The sequence below is a fragment of the Callionymus lyra genome, chromosome 7 (assembly GCF_982586985.1).
Source record: "Callionymus lyra chromosome 7, fCalLyr1.hap1.1, whole genome shotgun sequence".
In the NCBI taxonomy this organism is placed as follows: domain Eukaryota; kingdom Metazoa; phylum Chordata; class Actinopteri; order Syngnathiformes; family Callionymidae; genus Callionymus; species Callionymus lyra.
Window position 1 is genome coordinate 19974479 of NC_141824.1, and position 22352 is coordinate 19996830.

General features: G+C 40.8%; 1 protein-coding gene across 1 annotated transcript; it reads left to right on the plus strand.

The window, feature by feature from the left end:
- The first annotated feature begins 430 nt into the window (after nt 1-430).
- On the plus strand, nt 431-20240 carry eml2 (EMAP like 2). The gene is made up of 21 exons (XM_087796374.1): nt 431-580; nt 6038-6268; nt 7289-7406; nt 7766-7867; nt 13542-13570; nt 14080-14209; nt 14304-14453; nt 14521-14590; nt 14657-14767; nt 14864-15094; nt 15865-15964; nt 16175-16329; nt 16559-16684; nt 17414-17545; nt 17610-17677; nt 17760-17848; nt 17944-18041; nt 18112-18199; nt 18294-18389; nt 19346-19476; nt 19549-20240. The coding sequence occupies exons 1-21, from the start codon at nt 508-510 to the stop codon at nt 19672-19674; spliced, it is 2454 nt and encodes an 817-aa protein (XP_087652500.1). The 5' UTR covers nt 431-507; the 3' UTR covers nt 19675-20240.
- The last annotated feature ends 2112 nt before the right edge of the window (nt 20241-22352 follow it).

A 22352-nucleotide genomic window follows, 5' to 3' on the forward strand; every position in this document is an offset into this window, starting at 1 on the left:
TGTGAACGTGTGAGAGATTATGTGCATATTTTTGTATAGTATTAGTTTTAGTATGATTAGTGTTAATATGTCTATATGTTTTTGATGTATTGTCGTTTTCTGTGTCTGTGTGAGCCTTGTTTTTGTTGTATATTGTGATAGATAGACTAGAATAAAGGTTTTTGGGGTATAAAAAGTCTCTCCGCTCTTTGGCTTGGATTTATTTGTTTGGTTGTGTGTTACAGCATCTTTGTTTCTGTTCGTGTGTGTTTTGGTGTGTACAGGTAAAATTGTAATTGTGTGTAATATTTAGCTCATCTTTTTCTTAATCTGAAGGCGAGCAGCGGAAGTTGTGATGGTTCAACTCCATGTAGCGGATGCTGGGAGCAGGAGGGCAGGTGGATGTTTGTGTGTTTGTGAAGGAAGAACCGAAAGGAGGAGAAGCAGCGACGGAGGAGTGAAAGCCAAGGAGGGCGACGACCGAGGAGGAAGAAGACGGGGGAGGAAAAAGAGGTGGAAGAGGGAAGGATGGCGGACAGGTTCTCTTCGTGCGGCAGCCTGTACGACAGCAGCAACCTGCTGCTACAGTACTGCAACAACGGTGAGCGGCTCCTGCCTCAGACACACACGACCACCATCACCTTAGATTTAAAAGTCTACGAAGTTGATGCAGTTGGACATTCAACCGTTATTTGAGTCATACTGACGTGTTATCCGAGGCAGTGACGAAGCAACACATTAGCTCGACCGGTTAGCCACAAACAAATCATGTCGAATAAATTTGACTAGAAACAAATGTAAAAAAAATATTGTTAAAATATCACATAATAACGAGGATTTATACATATTTTGCTTTATTTATTGTATTGTTTTGTTGTGGTTTTTTACACAAAACAACATGCTTTTTTTTCTAAGGAAAGTAAAAAATGTCATAATGTAAAATGTTATTTCAATGTCAGAGATTGTACAGATAAATGTAAGAAACAAGTAAACTACAACAACGCCCTGAACTCGAACATTCCTGGTCCTGCATGTGAGGAGTCATCTGTATTTCTGTGCCCAGTGGTGGACTTGAGAACTACCTCATGTCCCATCTAGCCAGGTTTGCTCCGGCCCTGTTGATCCTGGAGTACATTGAGACACTGGACAGCCTAATAAATGAATAAAAATATTTTAAAAATGTATATGTATTTCAAAAAAAAAAGAGAGAGCTGGATGCTGAGGATAAAGAAAAGAAAAGGGAAGTTTTAAATATTTATTTATTTAAATTTCATCAACATTCAAAGTAGTCATGACTACATCATGCATCATAGAGGGATTGAAAATTCTTCCGTTGTCCATTTTCCCACAAACAGATTTGGTTATAAATAAGATATTTAGGATTAAAGAGTCACCAGTTCAGTTATATTAAGACTTGAGAGGTTTGTTTATCTAACCTTCTGAGATCATAAGACGATTGTTGGATTTAAAACTGTAGATAAATAAATAAAGCTCTGCCAAGCTTTGCCAGGACGGCAGCTGATCCTGTGGTGACATGTCAGCTGGTGTTTTTGGCTGAAATCCTTAAGATCGTCTCTCTTGATACGTGTGTGTTGGCATATGTCTTACTATCAGGACGATGTATTTTTTTTTAATGGAAGTCACACATATATATATATATATATATATATATATATATATTTAAAGATTTTCTGATTCTTTACTTGGTCATTTTTGTTTAGGAAAATCGGCTGTAGTGGATGTGTCGTGGGTGCCTCCCTAAGAATAGTGTTTGTGATGTTCAACTGGGGGGAGGCCTCAGGGCAGACCCAGGAAGAAACCCTTGGAACTTCTATTAGATCTCCCTTTTCTCCATCGAAAAGCAGGAGATTATTGGGGAGGTGTTTGGAAAGAAAACATGAAAATGGTATCATAAAAATCAATTTAGTCATTAAAATACATTTGAAAAGAATAGATAATATTTTTAAATAATAATAAAAAAAGGTGTTAAATAATCTCCCTATATTCCTCTAAAGAGAAAAATGTTTACACCTGAAGGTTGAACATCATCGTGGAAGTTAAAGTTGTCGAACATCTAGAAATCAAGCTTGGGTTCAGGTGTTTGTCGAGCTGCAGTGTGGGAGAAAATTCAATTTTTTGCTTGTTGAAGAGAAAAGCGTGTGTGCGTTGAATGTCGTCATTCGATTATATAAAGCTTTGGCTCGCCAAGTGAGTTAGAACCCACCATCTTCTCCTTCTTCCATCTGCCGTCTGTGAGTAACCAGAGATTCTTGAACGAATACTGAAACTTGACACAATTGATTTCATGTTCAGAGCTCAGAATAATCTCCGATCCTAGTCCATAACTCACGCTAACACTGATCGGTAATTGCTATCAATGTTATTTCAAATGGTAAAAAAAAGGATATAAATGTAGAGATACATTAAAAGAAAGCTTTTAATGGAATTATATTTTGTGCTTCAGGAAATGATGTTTTCATCATGTGGTCCTTCTGTCTAATGTGAAGTCAGGGAAGGTCCTCACATAGGGGACAGATGTGAGTGTGTGTGACATTGATGGTTGGGTGCAGCGCTGCAGTGTGTGTGTGGCCCTCAGCCAAGCTCCTCCCTCTTTTAGCGAGCCATAAGTCACGGAGGAGGAGGACGGAGGAAGAGGGGAGTGGTCCGGGCAGCGAGGACGTGAAGGAGGGAGGGGTCCGCATCTGATAAGGGTGAGGCTGATTTACGTCTGGGTGAGAAAGTGAGTGGATCAGGTGCTGGGGGGGCGGGGAGGGAGTCTTGGGCGCCATCGTGAGGAGACTGGTGCTTTATTATGGTCCAGCGGGTCTGAAGAGCAGAGACTGTGGCAAGATGGCAGGTAGGCGAGACCACATCCACCTTCACCTCACTGTCACACGAGCCTCCATTGTGGCCGACACATTTCCTGGTCATGTGCTTCATGGTCCCGTGTGGACGGTTGTATGCAAAGTGTGTGTGTGTATTTGAATACTGAACAGTTGTGGCCAGTGAGAGTGGTGAGAAGTATGTGTGTGGAAGTGTGTGTGTTCAATCAAGGGCAAAAGAGAAGGTGTCGGAGCTCAACTGTTCGTCGTCTTCTGTCCAGTGTCGCAGCCTCTCTACATTATTGATCACATTTTCAACGATGTTTCGATCAATTAAACTATTGGAACATAGTTCATCGGGTCCCTCTGAGCTCCCTGTTGCCCTGGCTTTCCTAAAGCAGTCAAGAGAGTCTCCATCCCAAAAGGAAGCAGGACAGTGGAGAAGGTGATGGAGAGAAAGCACCTTGTCTATAGACACAGAAGCCATTAGGCATCATTAGAAAGGAAGTAGTTTATGGTTTGAGTTTTTTTTACAAATGTATTATAAAGTGAGTTGATAGAATTAACCATATGTGTGTTTTATTTTTCAGTGTTTAGTTTCTAATCCCATTGAAATTTTAAGTATTATGTTGGGTACTGTTAAATTAAATCCTAAAGACTACTTAGGAGAAGGCGCGATGCATATCATGGTTTATTGAGATAAAATCTACTCGTATAGTTAATCCAAAACATTTTTCTAACAGGAGGAATCAATTACTACAAATCTATTCCTTGACTAATCGACCGCATATGTGGCTCCACAACTTTCGACTAACCATCATTTTCCAGCAAGATTTTGCACCGGCAGATCATCGAAGACTGCATTTTCGTCAGTTTGTTATTCAATCATTTTTAAAGGTGGGATTGAAAAGGATGATCCTATTAAATGACCATCGTTCACCAGATGTAACTCCCTTGGACTTCTTATGTGAAAGATATTGTGTACTGATCAAAGATGCATCACTAATCAAGTTGAAGCAAAGGGTCTCTGATGTCATTGGTCCATGTAAGAAACTATGCTACTGCGACTATGACACTGTTGTCAGTTAAGTACTGCCTCGATGCCCTAAGTGCAACTCATGGTAAACACATAGATGTGTATTAAATAAGTAAAAAATATAATAATCAATGAATTAACGCCAACATTCTTCTTTTCCTTTCGGCTGCTCCCTTTCTCTCGCCGCGACCAAGTTCATGTCCTCCTTGGTCTTCCTCTAGACCTCCAACCCCAGCATCCTTACTCATCCTACCAATATACTCACTATCCCTCCTCTGAACATGACCAAACCATCTCATTCTGGCCTCTCCCACCTTATCTCCAAAACATCTAACATGTGCTGTTCCTCTGATTGACTCATTCCTGATCCTATCCATCTTCCTCACTCCCAGAGAGAACCTCAACATCTTCATCTCTGCTACCTTCAGCTCTGCTTCCTGCCTTTTCCTCAGTGGAAATCACACATTACTCCTGACACTTTTCTCCACCCATTCCATCCAGCTTGAACACGTTTCTCCACAATTTCCACTGCTCTGGGCTGTTGACCCTAAATACTTAAAATCCTCTACCTTCTTCTTCTCCACTCTCTGTAGCCTCATGGTTCACTTGGGTTCCTCTCATTCACACACATGCATTCTGTCTTGCTGCGACTTACCTTCGTTCCTCTCCTTTCTAGAGCATATCTCCACCACTCAAGCTCCTCCTCCACCTGCTCTCTGCTCTCACCACAGATCCCAATGTCATCTGCAAACATCATTGTCCATGGAGATTCCTGTCTAACCTCATCTGTCAGTCTGTCCATAACCGCAAACCGAGCTCTGATGTAGTCCCACCTCCACCTTGAACTTCTGGGTCACACCTACAGCACACCTGCACCAGCCTAACATACTTCTCTGGCACAATGCAGCTCCCTCTGACCTTCTCTGTATTTCTCTACCAACAATCTTTAAGCAAATACAGCATCTGTGGTTCTCTTTCAAGGTATGAAATCATACTGTTGCTCACAGATGCTGACTCCTGCTCTCAGTCTAGTTTCCACTACTCTTTTCCACAACTTCATTGTATGGCTCATCAACTTTATTCCTCTATAGTTACTGCAATTCTGAACATCTCCCTTCTCCCTATCTTTGCTAACCTGTTTCTCTTTTTATTCTCCTGCACTTCCCTATTCCTCCACCAAGCCTCCTTATCTTCTTTCCTTCCAGACGACACACCAATTACTCTCCTACATGTCTCCCTGATGACATTAGCTGTAGTCGTCCAGTCATCTGGGAGCTCTCACTGACCACACAGATTCTTTCTCAATTCCTCCCTGAAAAGCATAGAACAATCCTCTCTGTTTAGCTTCCACCACTTTGTCCTTTGTTCTGCCTTTGTCCTCTTTGTCTTCCTTTCCACCAGATTCATCCTGCAGAGCACCATCCTATGCTGACTTGCAAAACTCTCACCACCACCAGTTTGCAGTCACTGATCATCACCGTCCCAATATTCAAAGTCCCAGACTCTTGCATTTCCTCATTTCTCTCTGTTTCTGAACCCGCCTTCCCCCTCCTCCTTCGACTTCGACCCACAGTAGCCCAATTTCCATTGTTGCCCTGTAGATTATCGGCACCAATGGCGGTCGTTGTTAACCCGACCTCGACCGATCTGCTATGGAAGTCATGGTTGTGATTTTGTATATTTGATTTTGGCACAGTTTTTACTTCCTGACACAACCCTCTGCATTTATCCGAGCTTGGGACCGGCTCAAAAAGACACTGATTTGTGACCCCTTAAGGTTGCATTGAATTAATGCCAACATTATACCTGAAAAACAACAATTCAATGTGATGACAAACTTTAATAAATAATGATTCAAATAAATTAAAAAATCATTTTATAAATTGTAAATTGACTTTAGCAGCACTCTGTGTATCCAATTTGATTTTGTTCTTGTCACTACGAATCTGGTGACCACAATAATGACACCATCGCTCAATGGAATATTCTGTCTCTTAGCTCAGCTCTTTCTTCACCTAGAACTCCTGACCATTACTTGTCAGTCTATCTTAATGTTACCCTAACTTGTGAACAAATCCTGAAGATTTGATCTCAAACTGCAATCTGACTTTATTTCAGAAAGAGAACCATGGCCTCAGATTTCACCATTGTTCATCGACGAATGTTTCTTCTCATATAATGATTTATCTTGTCTGATCAGATGACACGGCGTCGGCGGGCAGCACCCTGGACATGGAGGACCGGGTGTCTCACCTGGAGCAGAGGCTGCAGCTGCAGGAGGACGAGATGCAGCTGCTGAAGGCGGCTCTGGCGGACGCTCTTCGCAGACTGGGCTACTGCGAGGAACAGAGCCTGGCGCTGCAGGCGGGTCGAAACCAACCTGCGGGCAGGAGGTCTCTGAGCTCCTCCACCCCCGCACACCCCACCAAAGGTGAGTGGAACCTCAGATGAACCTGAACGTTTGTAACCACACTGGTGCATTTTGTGTAACATCCTTGAGTTTAGTTTGTTTACCTGTAGTCCGTCTCAGGCTGGAGAACATGTAGTCTGCTGAAAAAAAACGAGTGGGCGGATAAAATATTCATACACTGATATATTTTTTCATGATACTGTATCGATTAATAAATTAAAAATATATATATTTTTATTTTAATGGCTTGTTTCAAACAGTTATATTATGGCTTATATTTCAATAACATTTATGTTTGAAAAATAATTACATTTTCTTTTTCTATTTTTAGATTAGGTTAGGTAGAACTTTATTGATCCCTCAGGAGGTCTCTTTCGGGAAATTATTTTTTTCCAACTAGCCATAGCAAATGCAGAAATTTTTCATAAGAAAATAAATCAAAAGAAAATAAGAACAAGAACAAAGAGAAATAAAGAGAAAGAACAAAATTATACAATATAAGTCTAAAGATAAAGATAATGAACATAGAAAATATTTCATTTTAATTACCATGCAAATATTTACAGAATTTGTTAATTTTTGTGGAGCAGCAGTCTTCACTTCTTCTGCAGCTAAAGGAATGAAATCCGGCATGATCTCGTTGTTGACTGTGGATGAGAGGATACAGTTGACTCTAGCAGCTTTCAAAGCTGATGTTTGGACATATTTTGGTTTTAAAACAAATGAAAAAAATTAAGACTTTGTCAAAAGTTATGTGGTCTGTAAATTCTGCAACACCAGAGTCAAGTACTTGAATATACTTAGAAAAAAACAAGTGGTTCTACAGTATCACTATATACAGTATATCACAATATATTGTATCGTTGCTCGTATCATGATATGTATCGTGTCGCCAGATTCTTCTCAATACGCAGCACTAGTCAAATCTGGAATCAGATGTAGCCTTGTGATGAACCTCCTGGATTAATTAATACAGATGTCACAGATGTTTAAAAAACTCGATATAACCGAAACTCTTACATTTTCCTTCCTGTGTTCCAGTGCGCCAGCTCTTGCAAGCTCTCCCCTCCAAACCTCTCGGTAACGGGTATGTCCAGCAGAAGCGCATGTTGTCCTCGCCTTCATCTCCGAAGAAAGAGGTGCTGCAATCCATCAAGAGGTAAATAGAAGGCTGAAAAAAACACCACCATCACCGCAACAATGTGTTGACAACATATCCAAGTCTTTCAAAACATTATGAACTCATTGTTGAAGTCCAAAGGTGACTTTGTAAACAAGAAAGTCCTGTAACTGTTTACTCATTGGGCTACAGAAACTAGTTTTCAAGTTTCTCAGTAACTCGGGGAAAGATCTGTGTCAATAATAATAATATATATTATTATTATTTAACTCGTAAGAAGTGAGCAAAGTCAAGAGCTGCCCAGGTTCCTTGTCGAGTTCTGGAAAAGGTTTTTTGCAGTAGAACCCAGATAACTGACGTCTCACGTAACTAATGACTGACATGTCTGTTACCTCCAGGAAGAGCATGTCCACGGAGCGCCTCACCATGGTGAGGAGGGAGATGGCAGCAGAGAGTCGGAGTCGCACCACCTCATCCAGCAGTTCGTCTGGCGGCAAAAGGTGTGACATTTCATGTAATGATCATGTAATGGTCTCATTTTGAACTCAGTTTTCATGACTCTCTGGCTGGTATTTTATCAACTTACTTTAATCTCAACTTTGCAAGGGCATGCCTGCTCAGAGAGTGTGCATGTGACCACCAATCTGATTAAAATAAGTGGGTCAAAAACAGTCACTAAGGTAACAATCTGATGAATGGTTCTTTCTCATTACTAAATGACCATTACTTACTTATATTTGTAGAGCTTTGTGATGACGCTGCGTCCTTATAATTACCCTAACAGCGTAATAGCAGAACAACACGCCCCCCCTTCTCATCTTTTACCGGAGAACTCCATCTAGTGTCCAAAAGTAAACCTGCAAGGGACCTGAAAAATGTTCGCCTGATTTATTAGTTTTTTCTTTTTGTTCTATCACAAGATGTCGAGTATGTTTGGCTGATGAACACTGCACTTTATTCAAGACTTTTAAGTATGTGTTAGAAATAAGTAAGTAAGTAAGTATTTTATATTTATAGAGCGCTTTTCTAGACCAGGGTCACAAAGCGCTTGAACAAATAAAAAATACTAAAAAGATCAAGATAACACCGAGAAGAACAGAGGTGTCCCAGAAAATCAGGGAAAAGCCTGCACGAATAAGAAAGTCTTAAGATGTATCTTGAAAGAAAAAAACGAAAAAACAATAGAGCTCTTGTGAGTTAAACAAAACAACAACAAAAAGATAATCAGTTTAACGACTACATATTTCTGTTTGTCTAGTTGAATAAATCAACTACATAAAACAGTTTGACATCCCTTTGATTTTTAAATATCCAACAATTTACTTTCTTATTTACCGATGTTTTTAATATAAAGTAAAATAAATGTATCTGTATCTTAAATAAATAAATAGTTATTATCTATTGTTTGTCTTCAAGTAAACTTGAAGAATAAACTATTTCGAAAGTAACTTTGATGGTGGAGGGTGTGGTCCACCACAAGTGGGCGTGGCAGTACGAGCCACAGAGATGCTCTGATTGGTCCAGTCTTCTAGCATCTGATTGGCTCTGAGGCCTCGCACTTAAAGCTCTGCTGCGAGCAGGAAGTTTGCAGTTGTTGCTGCTTCTACCGCTTCTTCTCCTGTAACGGTTTGATGTCAAACATGAAGAGATCTTCCAGGTAACGACGAATATAGTTTGTTTTATAGAAGTAACTTAACGCGACAACGGAGTCTTCCCTGTTAAAAGTTTGATTCATTTTGCTGTCAAACTAAATAGAGAAGTTTTACTTCATTTTAATTGACTTTTTTAATGTAAATTTGTATTTTTTGTGTCACTGAGGTTGTTGTTAAATGTTTCTAACTCCTGCATTTAACTGGTGCTTGTATAAGACGCAGTTGACTATTTAGATATGCTTTTAATGTCGCCTGAGGAAGTGAAGCTGTTTGGTTGAACTCTTCTCACGCAAACGTGTCTTTCTGCAGCTATGACTCAAACGGATGTTTGTTCCAGAGATATTTTTTATATATATATATTTAGTTTATCCAGATAAACGCAACATCAGAATGTAGTTCCCCTAAGATTCTGGTGTCTACTGTATCTAACTGGAGTTACATCACAGCCTGGACATCAATTAGTTTTCCTTTTCAAGAGGCTTGAATGGTCCTTGTTGTCAGAGGACATGGTCATTAGTTATGAAACACAAGTTCGTTTGATCTGGAGAGACAAGAGGTGGACATGATGTTCTGCTGACTGGACTGTAAATGATGAACTCAATAGACTCTCTCTAAAAAAAAAACATGGTTAAATTGTCGTCGAATGGTTGCGTTTGAACAAAATGTTTTCTCAGCTAAAAGGTAAATGCATTGCTACACTGAAGATAACACCCTCGGGCTGAAGTTACGATTTCCAATAGTGCTCTCTCTGCACAAACGCCGGTATTGATCGGAGCTGCCTACCTTGTATTGAACCAATTGACAGTTTTTTATTGGCGACAAAGCTTTGTTTGATCTACAACAGAACGCATCTTCATGACTGATAGTTTTTATCCATTTTTTAAAAATCAGTTACAACTTTGTTGCAACAAAAATGTTTCCAAGTCTTTAGTCCAGCCGTGAATATTTTAACTTATAGATGTGGACCTGAGAAGGCTGTCAACTGAACTGACTTGCTTTATATTTATTATTCATGAGTTAATTCTATAGTGAACGTGTGTTAAAAGCTGCAGTCACGCCTTCACCTTCTAAAATGGAAACACCATGAATGATTCCCTCAGAACTTTTTCGTCCATCACGCAGATCTAATTTACTTTGAATTACATCCATTATCTTTGCTCATGAAAAGCTGTTCTGTGATCAGTGCAGAATAGTTTATCTGATTTTCCCCTCCTCCTTTTCTGCAGAGGATGATTGACAGATGAAGAACATTTTGGAATCAATGTTTACTTTTAAATGGGAACATGTTTTTAACTGAGCACCTGACTTGTCTCCGTTCCAGATGATGTTAGGAAAATTATATTATTTGTTTAACATCACCTCAACGTTGCCGATGTGGTAACCGGCTGTCTCATGGCTCACTGAGAAAACTCCACTGACTTTGTTGAGTCACGGGTGACTCGACACAATAGTCTGCGGGTTGATTCTAACTGATGCCCCGAGAGTCCAGACTAATGTGCAGAGTGCATTGTGTTGAACCCACTTCTGTGCTAATGGACCGCCAAATAGGCGCTGACCCGACCGCCGCTCCCACTGCTCGGCCACGACCCACAGCTCTGTTTCCCAGAATCCATTACTGCCAAGTCTTCAACACAGATAGCAACCGTCTGCGGGCTCTGCTCATCAGTTTCCCCTTAATTGAACAAGAACACAAATGTAATACAAGTAACATTTACATAATTATATAATATTGAGGTTCATCCTTGGCAGCAGAAAATGTATAATCCCATATTGTTTGTAATTTCAATCCACCAAAAAAGGTTCGATCAAACATGTGAATTGTGTTAATACTTAACATTGAAGCAGATATTCTGCCCCCTAGTGGCGTGTCACATATTTGGCATGTATTGTATGTAATGTTGGTTTTAAAGTCTGTCTTCAAGCAGAAACTTGACTGTGAGAAAAGTGTTAGACGATTAAACTCTCAACAATAAAACGGCTTAAAGCTAAATGTTTGTTGAGGATCCAACACAATATAGAACCTACTACTAGTTTTGTCGCTTCTGTTTTCATGTTAGCAGTGAGTAAGGGCCCTGATAATCTGTTGGTTAGTTTGCTAATATGTGTGCTAGTTTACTGGCTAATTTGCTACATTGCTTGCTGCTTTTTTCCCTTCAATTTATTTGTTTGTTTGCTGGTTTCTCATCAAAACTAACAACGTTTTTTAGCTAGTTGGTTTTTTGGCTAGCTATGTATTTAGAGAGCTTGCTACATGGTGCATAAGTTAAAGACATGCCTGCACACTTGAAGAGTGAGTACACACATAAAAGCAAAAAGCTCTATCAGATCATTTGTAAGCCTTAAATCACTGATTCTTCTCACGATCCTCACTGATGCCTTCAAGCGAGTGACTTGTGTTGTTCCCTGGAAACACAGCGACTGTGTGTCTGGCATATGGTTTCTGGATCCTCCCTGTCCTGTTGGCACTTTCCCAGCATGCCCCGCACTAATGACTGCCTTTGACTCAAGGTATTTCATTGGTGAGGTCCAGATCCTCCCCGTGTGCCAGGCTGGCAGAAGACACAATCGGATCGTTGTGCTGTGTCACCGAGGCTCAGGAGATCCGTGCAGAAACCCTCCTCTGATCTGGTCTTTTCCTCTGAGCTTCTGTTGTGCAGCTGTTGAAGTTTCTCCAGTCAACTCCCAGTTAAGCAAATGTCAGGACGAGTCGACACATGATTACTGGATGAGAGCTGACACTTAAGTCGCTCACCAGATCACAAATGTACGTCTTGATCTATCTCTGAGGTTGAGGTTCTTGAAGAGCCTTTTTGCTGTTTGGTCATTTAGGTGAGATTTGCTGACATTGAGAGAAGACCCAGGTATCTTGTAGAGACTTCTCCTTACAGCAGTGACCAAAGTCTTTAATTTTATTAAAAGGGTGTGAACATGATATTCTACATTTATCGGTGTTGTAATACAGTTGAATGTACTTCAGTAATATAATTGTGGTTACAAAGTACCATCTGGATCCTCGACTCGTTTAATATCTGTTACTTTCTGTGGTACAGAAAAAGCTTCACCTGAATACTGAAGAATTAATAATAAATAATAATAAAGCCTTGTTTTCTGTGAGCTCCGTGTTGTTAAGATAGGATTGACATTGATATTCTATGGTACCCGCGGCACAGGTGTTGATAGGCAGGAACTGAGTGATGGAGAAAAAAAGTGCATGTGGTAAATCTACGTAATAAAAAAGCATTTGCAGATGTGAAATTACTTTTAAATGATAACATTATTTCATAACTGGCAACTCTGCTGTTTTAATTGAACGCGTCCGAGATTACTGAAGTGCTGTGTGTTGTGCAAGTAAGTTCTGCAATGCTGCTGCTGTCTGCTGTCACATTGAGCTTATTGATGACAACAATATTTAAAAAAATATATAAATTAAAAAAGTTACACGGGGAAATGATGTAACTTGGTGAGCGGCTGCACCCTCTGAGTTCTATCATTTATTCAACAGGCAATTATTTCTTATCTCACCTTTCTTCCAGTGCAGTAATGACGCCTTTAAGAAGTATATACTTGATGTGTCATATAATGAGACGCTGTTGTAAACTTGTAAGGATTTTTAATGAAAAATCTCTCTTGATTTTTATTCTTGGCTCATTTCCTTTGCGTGGGTTTCCATGGTAACAACTTTAAAACATAGTTGCCCTGCAACATGAAACTTGATCTCCCCCCACAGAATATCTTATGTTGACAAATGTTGCCGTGGCAACATCTAGTGGTCAGTGGAAGACTTTTCTGAGGTGCCTGGTTGACGCTCGGATCATTTCTACTGAACCTCACAGCTGGACATCCACGTGACGATGCAGGGGCAAGTGTGTGGTCGATTCTTCTTTAGCCCGGACGAGCAGTTCGTGTTGCCTTCAGGGTCCTTTCAGTTCCTGTCACCCCTTGTTTGGTTTATGTTCTGTCAGCGTCGCACCTGTGTGCTCACGAGGAAGTTCCTGTTTGCTTTTCAGTCGCTGACCTTGTTTGCTCCTGCAGAGAAATTAGTTTCCTCTACGATATTACTACAAACAAATGACAAATCTGCTTTTAGTCTTTAATAAGTCGACACTCACTGGTTGTCTGTGAAATGCTGTATGTCAATATTCCCAGAGATTTTGAATATATTAAAATATTTATTCGATTTTTTTCCATCATAATATTTGTATAAGGGTGTGAACGTCTGGCTTTCCAATGAATTATGCATTACAGAGAGTTGATCTTCGGTTGCATCATTCTGTCAACAAAAATTTTGAACGTTATGCTTTGTTAAATGTGTCATTTAAAAATATGTTGTATACAATAAGGAGTAAAAAAAATAAAGCAAAGGAGGAGATTCAGTTTCTTGTGTGATTAATAACTTAATAATAAAAAATAAAAAAAACAGGTTAAGAGGGATTAATAAATATAAATGTCAATAATAATTTTTACCTTTTTTCAATCGGTAAAGTTTTCATTCTTGACCAATTATTTGTGTTTTTTGTTGCAGTAAATCCAAAGAATGCACCTTCAATGCCGGTAAGAACTTTTGATGAACACATTTCACAGTATTTAAGTATAAAGAACTTGCATAAGCATTTAGTTCTTGGAAATTATTGGTTTATAAATCACAATTTATTTTGTCTAGTAATGGAATAGGTCAGGTTTGCAATATCATTTTTATTTTTTAAACACTTTTCAGATTGGGAAAACTTGTATTGCCAGTATTGTAAAGACAACACAGGAATATGTTATGGTGGCATTACTGAAAATAACAATACGAATGGTGAAAAAAAAGAGATCAATTAATTAAAATATAATACATTCAAATAAAATAAGAGACATGTATCCATAAAATGGCATATAAATAATGTACTACATTTTTTTAAAATTATTATTAAACAATATTCAATATTATTAAATGAATATTAATCAATAAACCATTTATTTTCACATGAAACTTATTTACAAAAAAATATCAGCTGATCACGTGTCACTTTACATGTCAGTGGTTTAATTATTTTAATTTATTTGCAAACTTCCTCCAGAGGACGGCTACGTGCGCATGTTCCTGCGTGGCCGCCCCGTCACCATGCACGTCCCCGACAGCAAGAAGGAGAGCTACAGCCTCGACCACAAGGCGGCGCTGCCCGACCGTAAGCTGAAGCTGCAGTGGGTGTATCCTTGACGGTGCCGATGAGGACAACCAGTGTCTTTAATAATGAATCCCAAAAAAAAGTCGCTGTGATCAGTTGGCCTTAGCAACCTCCAGGTACGGTTACCGCGGGCGCGACTGTCGCTCCAACCTCTACCTGCTGCCCACCGGTGAGATCGTCTACTTCAACGCCTCCGTGGTGGTTCTGTACAACACGGACGAGCAGCAGCAGAGGCACTACCTGGGCCACAACGACGACGTCAAATGGTGAGGAGGCGGGACCTCGCCGACCTCGGAGAAGAGAGATTTGAAGTCTGTGCTTTGTGTTCATCAGCCTGACCGTCCACCCCGACATGGTTACCATAGCGACGGGACAAGTGGCCGGTAACTCCAAAGATGGGAAGGTAAAGAATTAATAATCGTTTATGATCTTTTGGTTTATCAGTTTTTCTCGGCGTGTGTTTCTGCAGCTGCTGGCGCCGCACGTCCGTGTCTGGGACTCCGTGAGCCTCAACACGCTCCACGTGATCGGCTCAGGCGTGTTCGACCGCGCCGTCACCTGCGTGGCCTTCTCCAAGTCGGTGAGCCGGAGATTGACGTCTTTAAGAATGTTATTCGTCTTAAAAAAAATGTACAATCCAAATCAACGTTTGACATTTACCATCCCGCCTCTTCAGAACGGCGGCGCGTTCCTCTGCGCCGTGGACGACGCCAACGACCACATCCTGTCCGTGTGGAACTGGCAGAAGGAGAAGCAGCTGGCGGAGGTCAAGTGCTCCAACGACTCCGTGTTCGCCGCCGTGTTTCACCCGACCGACGCCAACCTGGTCGTCACGTGCGGGAAGTCTCACATCAACTTCTGGACCATGGATGGGAACACGCTGACGAAGAAGCAGGGCATTTTCGAGGTGACGCTGATGTTAATGCTACATGCTACATGCTAATGCTACATGCTAATGCTAATGCTACATCTGTGTTTGATGGATCTACTGACTCCTTCAAGAAGCATCTCAAGACCTGTTTATTTGTGAAGGCTTTTTCTTAATATTCCTGGGGGATGCTGCGTTTGTCTTGTTTTGGCTTTTTTTAAAGTATGTATTTTAACTGTGTATTGTTTTTTTGTTTAGGCGTGTTGTGACCCTGGTCTGAGAAAGGTCCTTTACAAATGATAATTACTTACTTACTTACTTGAATGCGCATGCTAATGCTACATGCTAATGCTACACGCTAAGGCTTCATGCTAACTCTCACAAGTGAGTCAGCTATTTTTAATTTGCTAAATTTACGCTAGTGTTAAATATTTGGTTTATACGAAACTTAAACGTCTAGTACAAGTACAATGACAATCATTCCTTCGCAGGTTAATATTTTATGCTACATGCTAAGGCTTCATGCTAATACTCGCAAGTGAGTCAGCTAGTTTTAATTTGCTAAATTTACGCTAGTGTTAAATATTTGGTTTGCACGAAACTTAAACGCTTAGTACAAGTAAAATGACAATCATTCTTTCGCAGGTTTCTCACATATTTATTTTCTCTTGTTGCGCAAATGGCTAGTTAGCATGCTAGCTACTGTAGCACAAACCGAGTGTTATGGAATCCAAGGAATGTAATGGAAACATAACTTCATTGTTAAGAACTAAGAAGAAAATGAACAACTTCTTTTTGTTTTTCTTTAGAAACACGAAAAGCCCAAGTATGTCCTGTGTGTGTCGTTTGCTGAGAACGGAGACGCCATCACCGGAGACTCCAGCGGGAACATCTACGTCTGGGCCAAAGGTGAGAACCATCTTGTGGTTTGTGTGTTATTTAGTTGTTAAAGAATAATAAGTCTGTTTATTAAAGGAGTTGATTTATTTTTTCAAATATTTTGAATAAGCTAAAAAAAATGCTTCAAATAAATACTTATTAGTTTTAAATACATTTAATTCTGAGGTTCCTGGTGTACCGGGGCCCTCGTCTTCATTCTGCTGTTCTTGTGAAAACCAGGGAACAGCCGCATCAGTCAGGTGGTCTCCGGGGCCCACGAGGGCGGGATCTTCTCGGTGTGTGTCCTGAAGGATGGCACTCTGGTGTCGGGCGGAGGGAAGGACCGCAAGGTGGTGCTGTGGAACCACGACTACAGGAAGCAGGCCGAGATGGAGGTGAGGCCCCGAAGAGCGTCCGCGTGACATCGTTGTATGTTGTAAAGTGGGTCCAACGTTGGAGCCAACGGTGACGTTCGAGAGCGGGTCGCTTACTTTGATCTGGTCTAGTGGGTCAGCACTAGGGTTTAGGGAAATATCGATACAGCTGAAAAGCAAATTTGCCATTGAAGTCCTGAGCTGCTCATGTGCAGGAGGAAAAGAGATCATCCACTGACCTCATGTGCAGGTGGGCGAGTCGTTTGGGCCAATCAGAGCGCTCGCTGAAGGTAAACCAGGAGAGCTCTTCATCGGAACCACCAAGAACGCCATCATCAGAGCCTCCTTCCCCAACACCCTGACCCCCATCGTGCAGGTACACACACACACACACCCCTACACATGCAGTAATACATGTACACTCATTCACAAGCATGCACACACACACACATGCACACACATGCACGCACACACACCTATTCATAATAAAAGACACTCTCAAGCACATCCAAATCATACACACATCAGTTTTTACAAAAACATACACACACACAACCCTATACATACAAAAGCACATGTGCACTCACATTCACACACACCATCATTAAAACATACACACACACCCACACACCCTTACACGTGCCCACGCACACAGTTCACTAAAACATCCATGCAAAAACACAAACCCACATGCATTTTCACACACGCTCACTCACATACACACGCAAAAACATGCATGGAAACGCACACACCACAACACATGCACAAACAGTCAGGTGAACTCACACACAAACGCACCATCAAAGAAACATCCATTCACACGCCCACATGCACACACATCAGAAAAATGTGAACACATACACACCCCTACGCACACAAAAAAACACTCAGACCTGCTCACTTACATAGATACACAAAAACATGCATGTATACACATACACACCCCTACACATGCACAAACACACTCAAACATGCTCACTTACATAGACACACAAAGACATGCATGCGTACACATACACAAACACTCGGGTAAACTCGCATGTAACATGCACAGCCTCATAAAAACACACACACATGCTCTCACTCACAGTCTTGTGTGTTTCAGGGCCACACAGACGAGTTGTGGGGTCTGGACGTTCATCCCACCATGGAGCAGTTTGTCACCTGTGCTCAGGACAAGCAGGTCCACCTGTGGGACACCAACTCCCATGAGCCTCTGTGGAGCAAGACCATCGAGGTGAGAGAGAACACAGTCGCTTGTCCTTCCATCTGCATCACTGACCCTCCTGTCCCGGGTCCAGGATCAGGGCCGGTGCGCAGGGTTCCACCCGAGCGGCTCCGTCGTGGCCATCGGGACGATGTCTGCCAGGTGAGACGTGTCTCTGACACCCGCGGTGCACCGCGGTCGCACTCTCTTCGCCGCCTCTCAGCCTCACGGGCATGTGTTCCAGGTGGCTGGTGCTGGACGCCGACACACACGACCTGGTTTCTATGCACACGGACGGGAACGAGATCATCTCCAACGTCAAGTATTCTCCAGGTGAGTACGACTCCGGAGTGTCAAAGGTCACATCAAAGCTGACAGCCTTCTGAGTCTCTCAAAGTTCCTGCTGTGACTCTTCTCTTCTCTTCCAGACGGAAGCTTCCTGGCCGTGTCGTCAAACGACAACTTTGTTTACATCTACGGCGTGTCGGAGAACGGCAGGAAGTACAGCCGCGTGGGGAAGTGCAGCGTGAGTTCCTGGATTCATGAGCCAATAGCTTCAGTCGAGGCGGTCACATGACCTGTCCTGCCCTCCACAGGGACACTCCAGCTTCGTCACACACCTGGACTGGTCCACAGACGGCCAGTATCTGGTCACCAACTCAGGAGACTACGAGATCCTCTTCTGTAAGTCCTCTAGCGCCCCCTCATGAGCTGCACGAGTTACATGATGTCTGAAGTAGAAAAGTATTGACGAGATTTTTTATTGTTTGATTCTCAGGGGAGGCGTCGACCGCCAAACATGTGACCAACATGGACCTGCTGAAGAACTTGGACTGGGCTACGTCCACCTGCACGCTGAGCTTCAACACCTTCGGTAAGAAATTGAACAAGGGAACCTTTTTCAACTTTTAATTTATTTTTTTGTGCTGATTCAGCTTTTTTTATTTGACCAAAAACCTTTTACTCTTTTATAATGTCATATGTTTTGAGATTATTGTTGAGACTTTTGGAGCTGATTACCGTTTAGTATTTGTATATTTTAGTGCATAGTTTCCGATAAGTTGTTTAACAGTTTTCATCTTTTATTAAATTAGTTCATTTTTAACCAACTCATTTTTCTTCATCCGTGTAAAAAATTTAAATTTTTTAAATGTTTTGTATAATTTCAAATTTAATTATCTTTATTCATCTGACTTTTCGACTGATTGTGATCATAATATGGCTGTTTGTTTTTTTTCTATTTCTGTATTAGAGCAATTTTTTATTGACTGCGAGTTCTACGTTTAAAACTTCAAGTTTTAATCACAAATTAATTATTTAAAACTCTTTTCACCTTGACATAATATTTGGGAACTTTATTAAAATATATTTTTTTTATATATATAAACATTTTGCCTTGATATTTAATATTCTAGTGATTGAGATTTAAACTTTTGATTGTCTTCATTATTTTTATTTATTTATTTTTTAAATCTATTTTGTGCGACTATTTCTTCTAACTTGTGTTTTGCGTCAGAATCCACTTTACTCAATAACAAAGTTATCTTTTTTTTTTGCTTGGTATTTTACAGCTTTTGGGAAATTATACTAACCACGCTTGTTTAAACTAATAAAGTATTCATGAATTCACAATATATTTGACACATTTATTGACATTTTAGTCTTCATTTTCTGGCTTAAAACAAATCGTGTCAGTTCTGTGTTTATGAAGCTCATAGATCAAGTTTTAGTGGCAATTTTTTCTTGGTCACTGATGATTTCTTTAATTCTAGTTAATATTTATTGTTGATTAATGTGTAGTTTATCTCAAGCATGTCCTTCTTCACGCAGGGATCTGGCCGGACGGCGCCGACGGCACCGACATCAACGCCTCATGCAGGTCACATGACGGCTCCCTGCTGGCTTCTGCCGACGACTTCGGCAAAGTGCACTTGTTCACCTTCCCGTGCTCTCAGCCGAGGGTGCGTCACCACGACGACGCTTCTCCTTCTTCTTCTGCTCCGTCCTCTAACCCTCTCTTGCTCCCCCTGCAGGCTGCCAGCCACGAGTACGGCGGCCACAGCAGTCACGTGACCAACGTTGCCTTCCTGCGCGACGACTCGCGGCTCATCTCCACCGGAGGGAAAGACACCAGCATCCTTCAGTGGCAGGTCGTCTAGGCAACGGCGTCGATCACACCTTCAGCTTCCGCCGCTTTAGATCCGACGCGACGGAACAACTAGTTTACTCTGTGCCTCGACTGCATCCCTTTAACATGGAAATCTTTTAAAGCGAACATGTTTAATGCTTTCATCCTTGTCAGGATCACGTTTTAACGCAAATTTTGGGGACTAGAGTGTGTGAGCGTTTGATTACTAAAAGTATTTTGGCTCCATCACAGTGTTGCGATCATCACTTGAATGTAAACACGCATTTCCATCTAATGTCTGAATCTTCAAAAGATCGATTCAAATCCTGTTTTCCTTCTAAACGGTGCAAAGCTGCGCCTTCCGCTGATCGATTGTAATTGCGTTGCGGTGACACAGGGTGGCGCCACAGTGGAGGCATGTAGAAAACCTGAGTATGCAGTTAAATCCTCATATATCCGAGTGGCTGTGTAATTTTAATATTTAACTACCATGGAATGTAACTATTAGAGGTAATATAACTCATTAATATAATCACTGGAGATAGTTTGAATGTGCTATGTCTTCTTTCTGTTTGTCAATAAAGTTTTTCCAAACCACTCTCTTCTGAATATGTTGTTTTGCTTAAATTTAAACATTTTAAAGATAAAATAGTTGATCAGTCACGTCACGTTTTGTTTCCTAACACAGGCCAACAGAGACTATAAGTAGTGCGAGTCATAGATATTTGTGTGTGTGTGTGTACGTCTAAAAGATGTGGACTTCAGACTCATCCAGGTAGCCCCTGCCTCTCACCCTGTGTAGCTGGGACAACCTCCTCAAAGGAACCTCGTGAAGCAACAACACACTTTCTGGTTGTTTTTCTTACTCTTTAAATATTTGTGTTTTGGGTTCATGGACATGAGGAGGGTCGTGTTGTGTGTCAACACCGGAGGTCGAGCTGAGAAGGACGTCGATGGAAAGAACATCGTGGACGAGGAGATGTTGACGAGGTTCCTGGTCGACGCTCAAGAGTTCCTCTCCCGTGTTTTTGTTCCCTCGTGTTTGTTGTCAGTAATTATCCGGCGCAGTTATAACATGGAGATTACATGGAGTCCAGAAAAGATCCTGAGACATGTGATATTTGAAACTCATCACAATAAACATGGTGGGTGTGAGCGGGGGGGGGGTCGGCTAAAGGTGAGCGAGGACTTCTGTGACCTTCGACCTCCTGATCAACGTGGCTCCTGAAACCTTTGCAATAACCTCAGTTAAAAGATGTATTTATTTAACATGTTTTAAAGGAATTACTACGAATAAGTGTCATTACTGCATGTGGAAAATACAGATAAATCTGCCAAAAACAACTTATAACTGATTTATAATGATGGAGAAGGGGAAGAACATATCTAACCTGAAAATCAAACAATAAAATAGTAAATAATTACAGATTTATATTGTTTGAAAATGTTATTATAAAACTAGTATATTTGATTAAACACTAAAAGAAATGGGGGTAAAATACGTTTTTCAACTTTTTCTTTATTTTTTTTTGCTGATTCAGCTTTTTTAATTTTACCTGAAACATAATTTTTTGACTTAACCTAATTATTTTGAGACTTTCAGAGCTGACTATGTTTTTAGGTTAAGGCTCAGTATTTATATATTTTAGGGCATAGTTTCAGATTTATTGTCTTTCAGTTTCACCTTTTCAATCCTTTCATTTTGAACTAATAATTCTTCTTCATCCATGAGAAAATGTACAGTTTTTAGGCAAAATTTTGAAGAATCAAAACAATCTTTACTCCGACCCAATATTCGCTGACCTTTGTTGTGAGTAATCTTGACATTTCATATTTCACTGATTTTTTTTTTCTTCCATTTTTGATTATCTGTATTTTTTTTAAATCATTTTGTGCGATTATTTCTAACTTACTTTTTGGCTCAAATCAATATGTGACGCAAAAGTTTAATACCATCTAAAAAATGTTTAGTTTACTTCGAGCCGTTTATTGATGAGTCGTCCTGGTCAGTGAACACTTTAATTGGAAATATTTGCTTTTTAAGTATATATTTTATTGGGTATTATTTTAATTGTTTAAGCGCCTTGTGACCCTGGTCTAGAAAAGCACTTCACAAATATTACTTACTTATTACTCTTCTAGTCAAATCTGGTTTGAACACTAGGGGGCGACGAAACTCTAAATCCAAGTGAGCTTCAGGACGTTCCAGCCTAAAGAGGTTCATGAACAAAAGGTATCCCTAGAAAAGTTTCTAAGCGGGACTTCATGCTTCTTTGTCTTGGCAGGGATTCACTCGCGGCTCCACCTGTGACAACAAAGACGAGGTGGAGCCGCGGAGGTCGAATTGTCCGGAACAGGTCACGCAACGCCCGACAAACACACACAAACAAACACGTGTGAAGTCCATTCTCGAGGCGAACAGGAAGATCGAGGTATGTTGCTCCACCATCTGGACTCACCAGAGCACCAGAGAGGTTGCTGGTTCAACTCCCCAAGAACTTGCATGTGAAGGGAGGAGATCGATTGATCGAGTCTGTTCTTGTCGAGAAGCTTTTATTTTTTTCTCCCCACAAAAAAACAACAACCGTCACCTGGATATTTAACTCCGCCCACTGAAAACAAACTGTTTTTCTGGAGATAAAATCTTGTTCACCATAACCACACCCACTCTGTTGTGATTGGTCAAGTATCAAGGTTTGTGTTAATCGA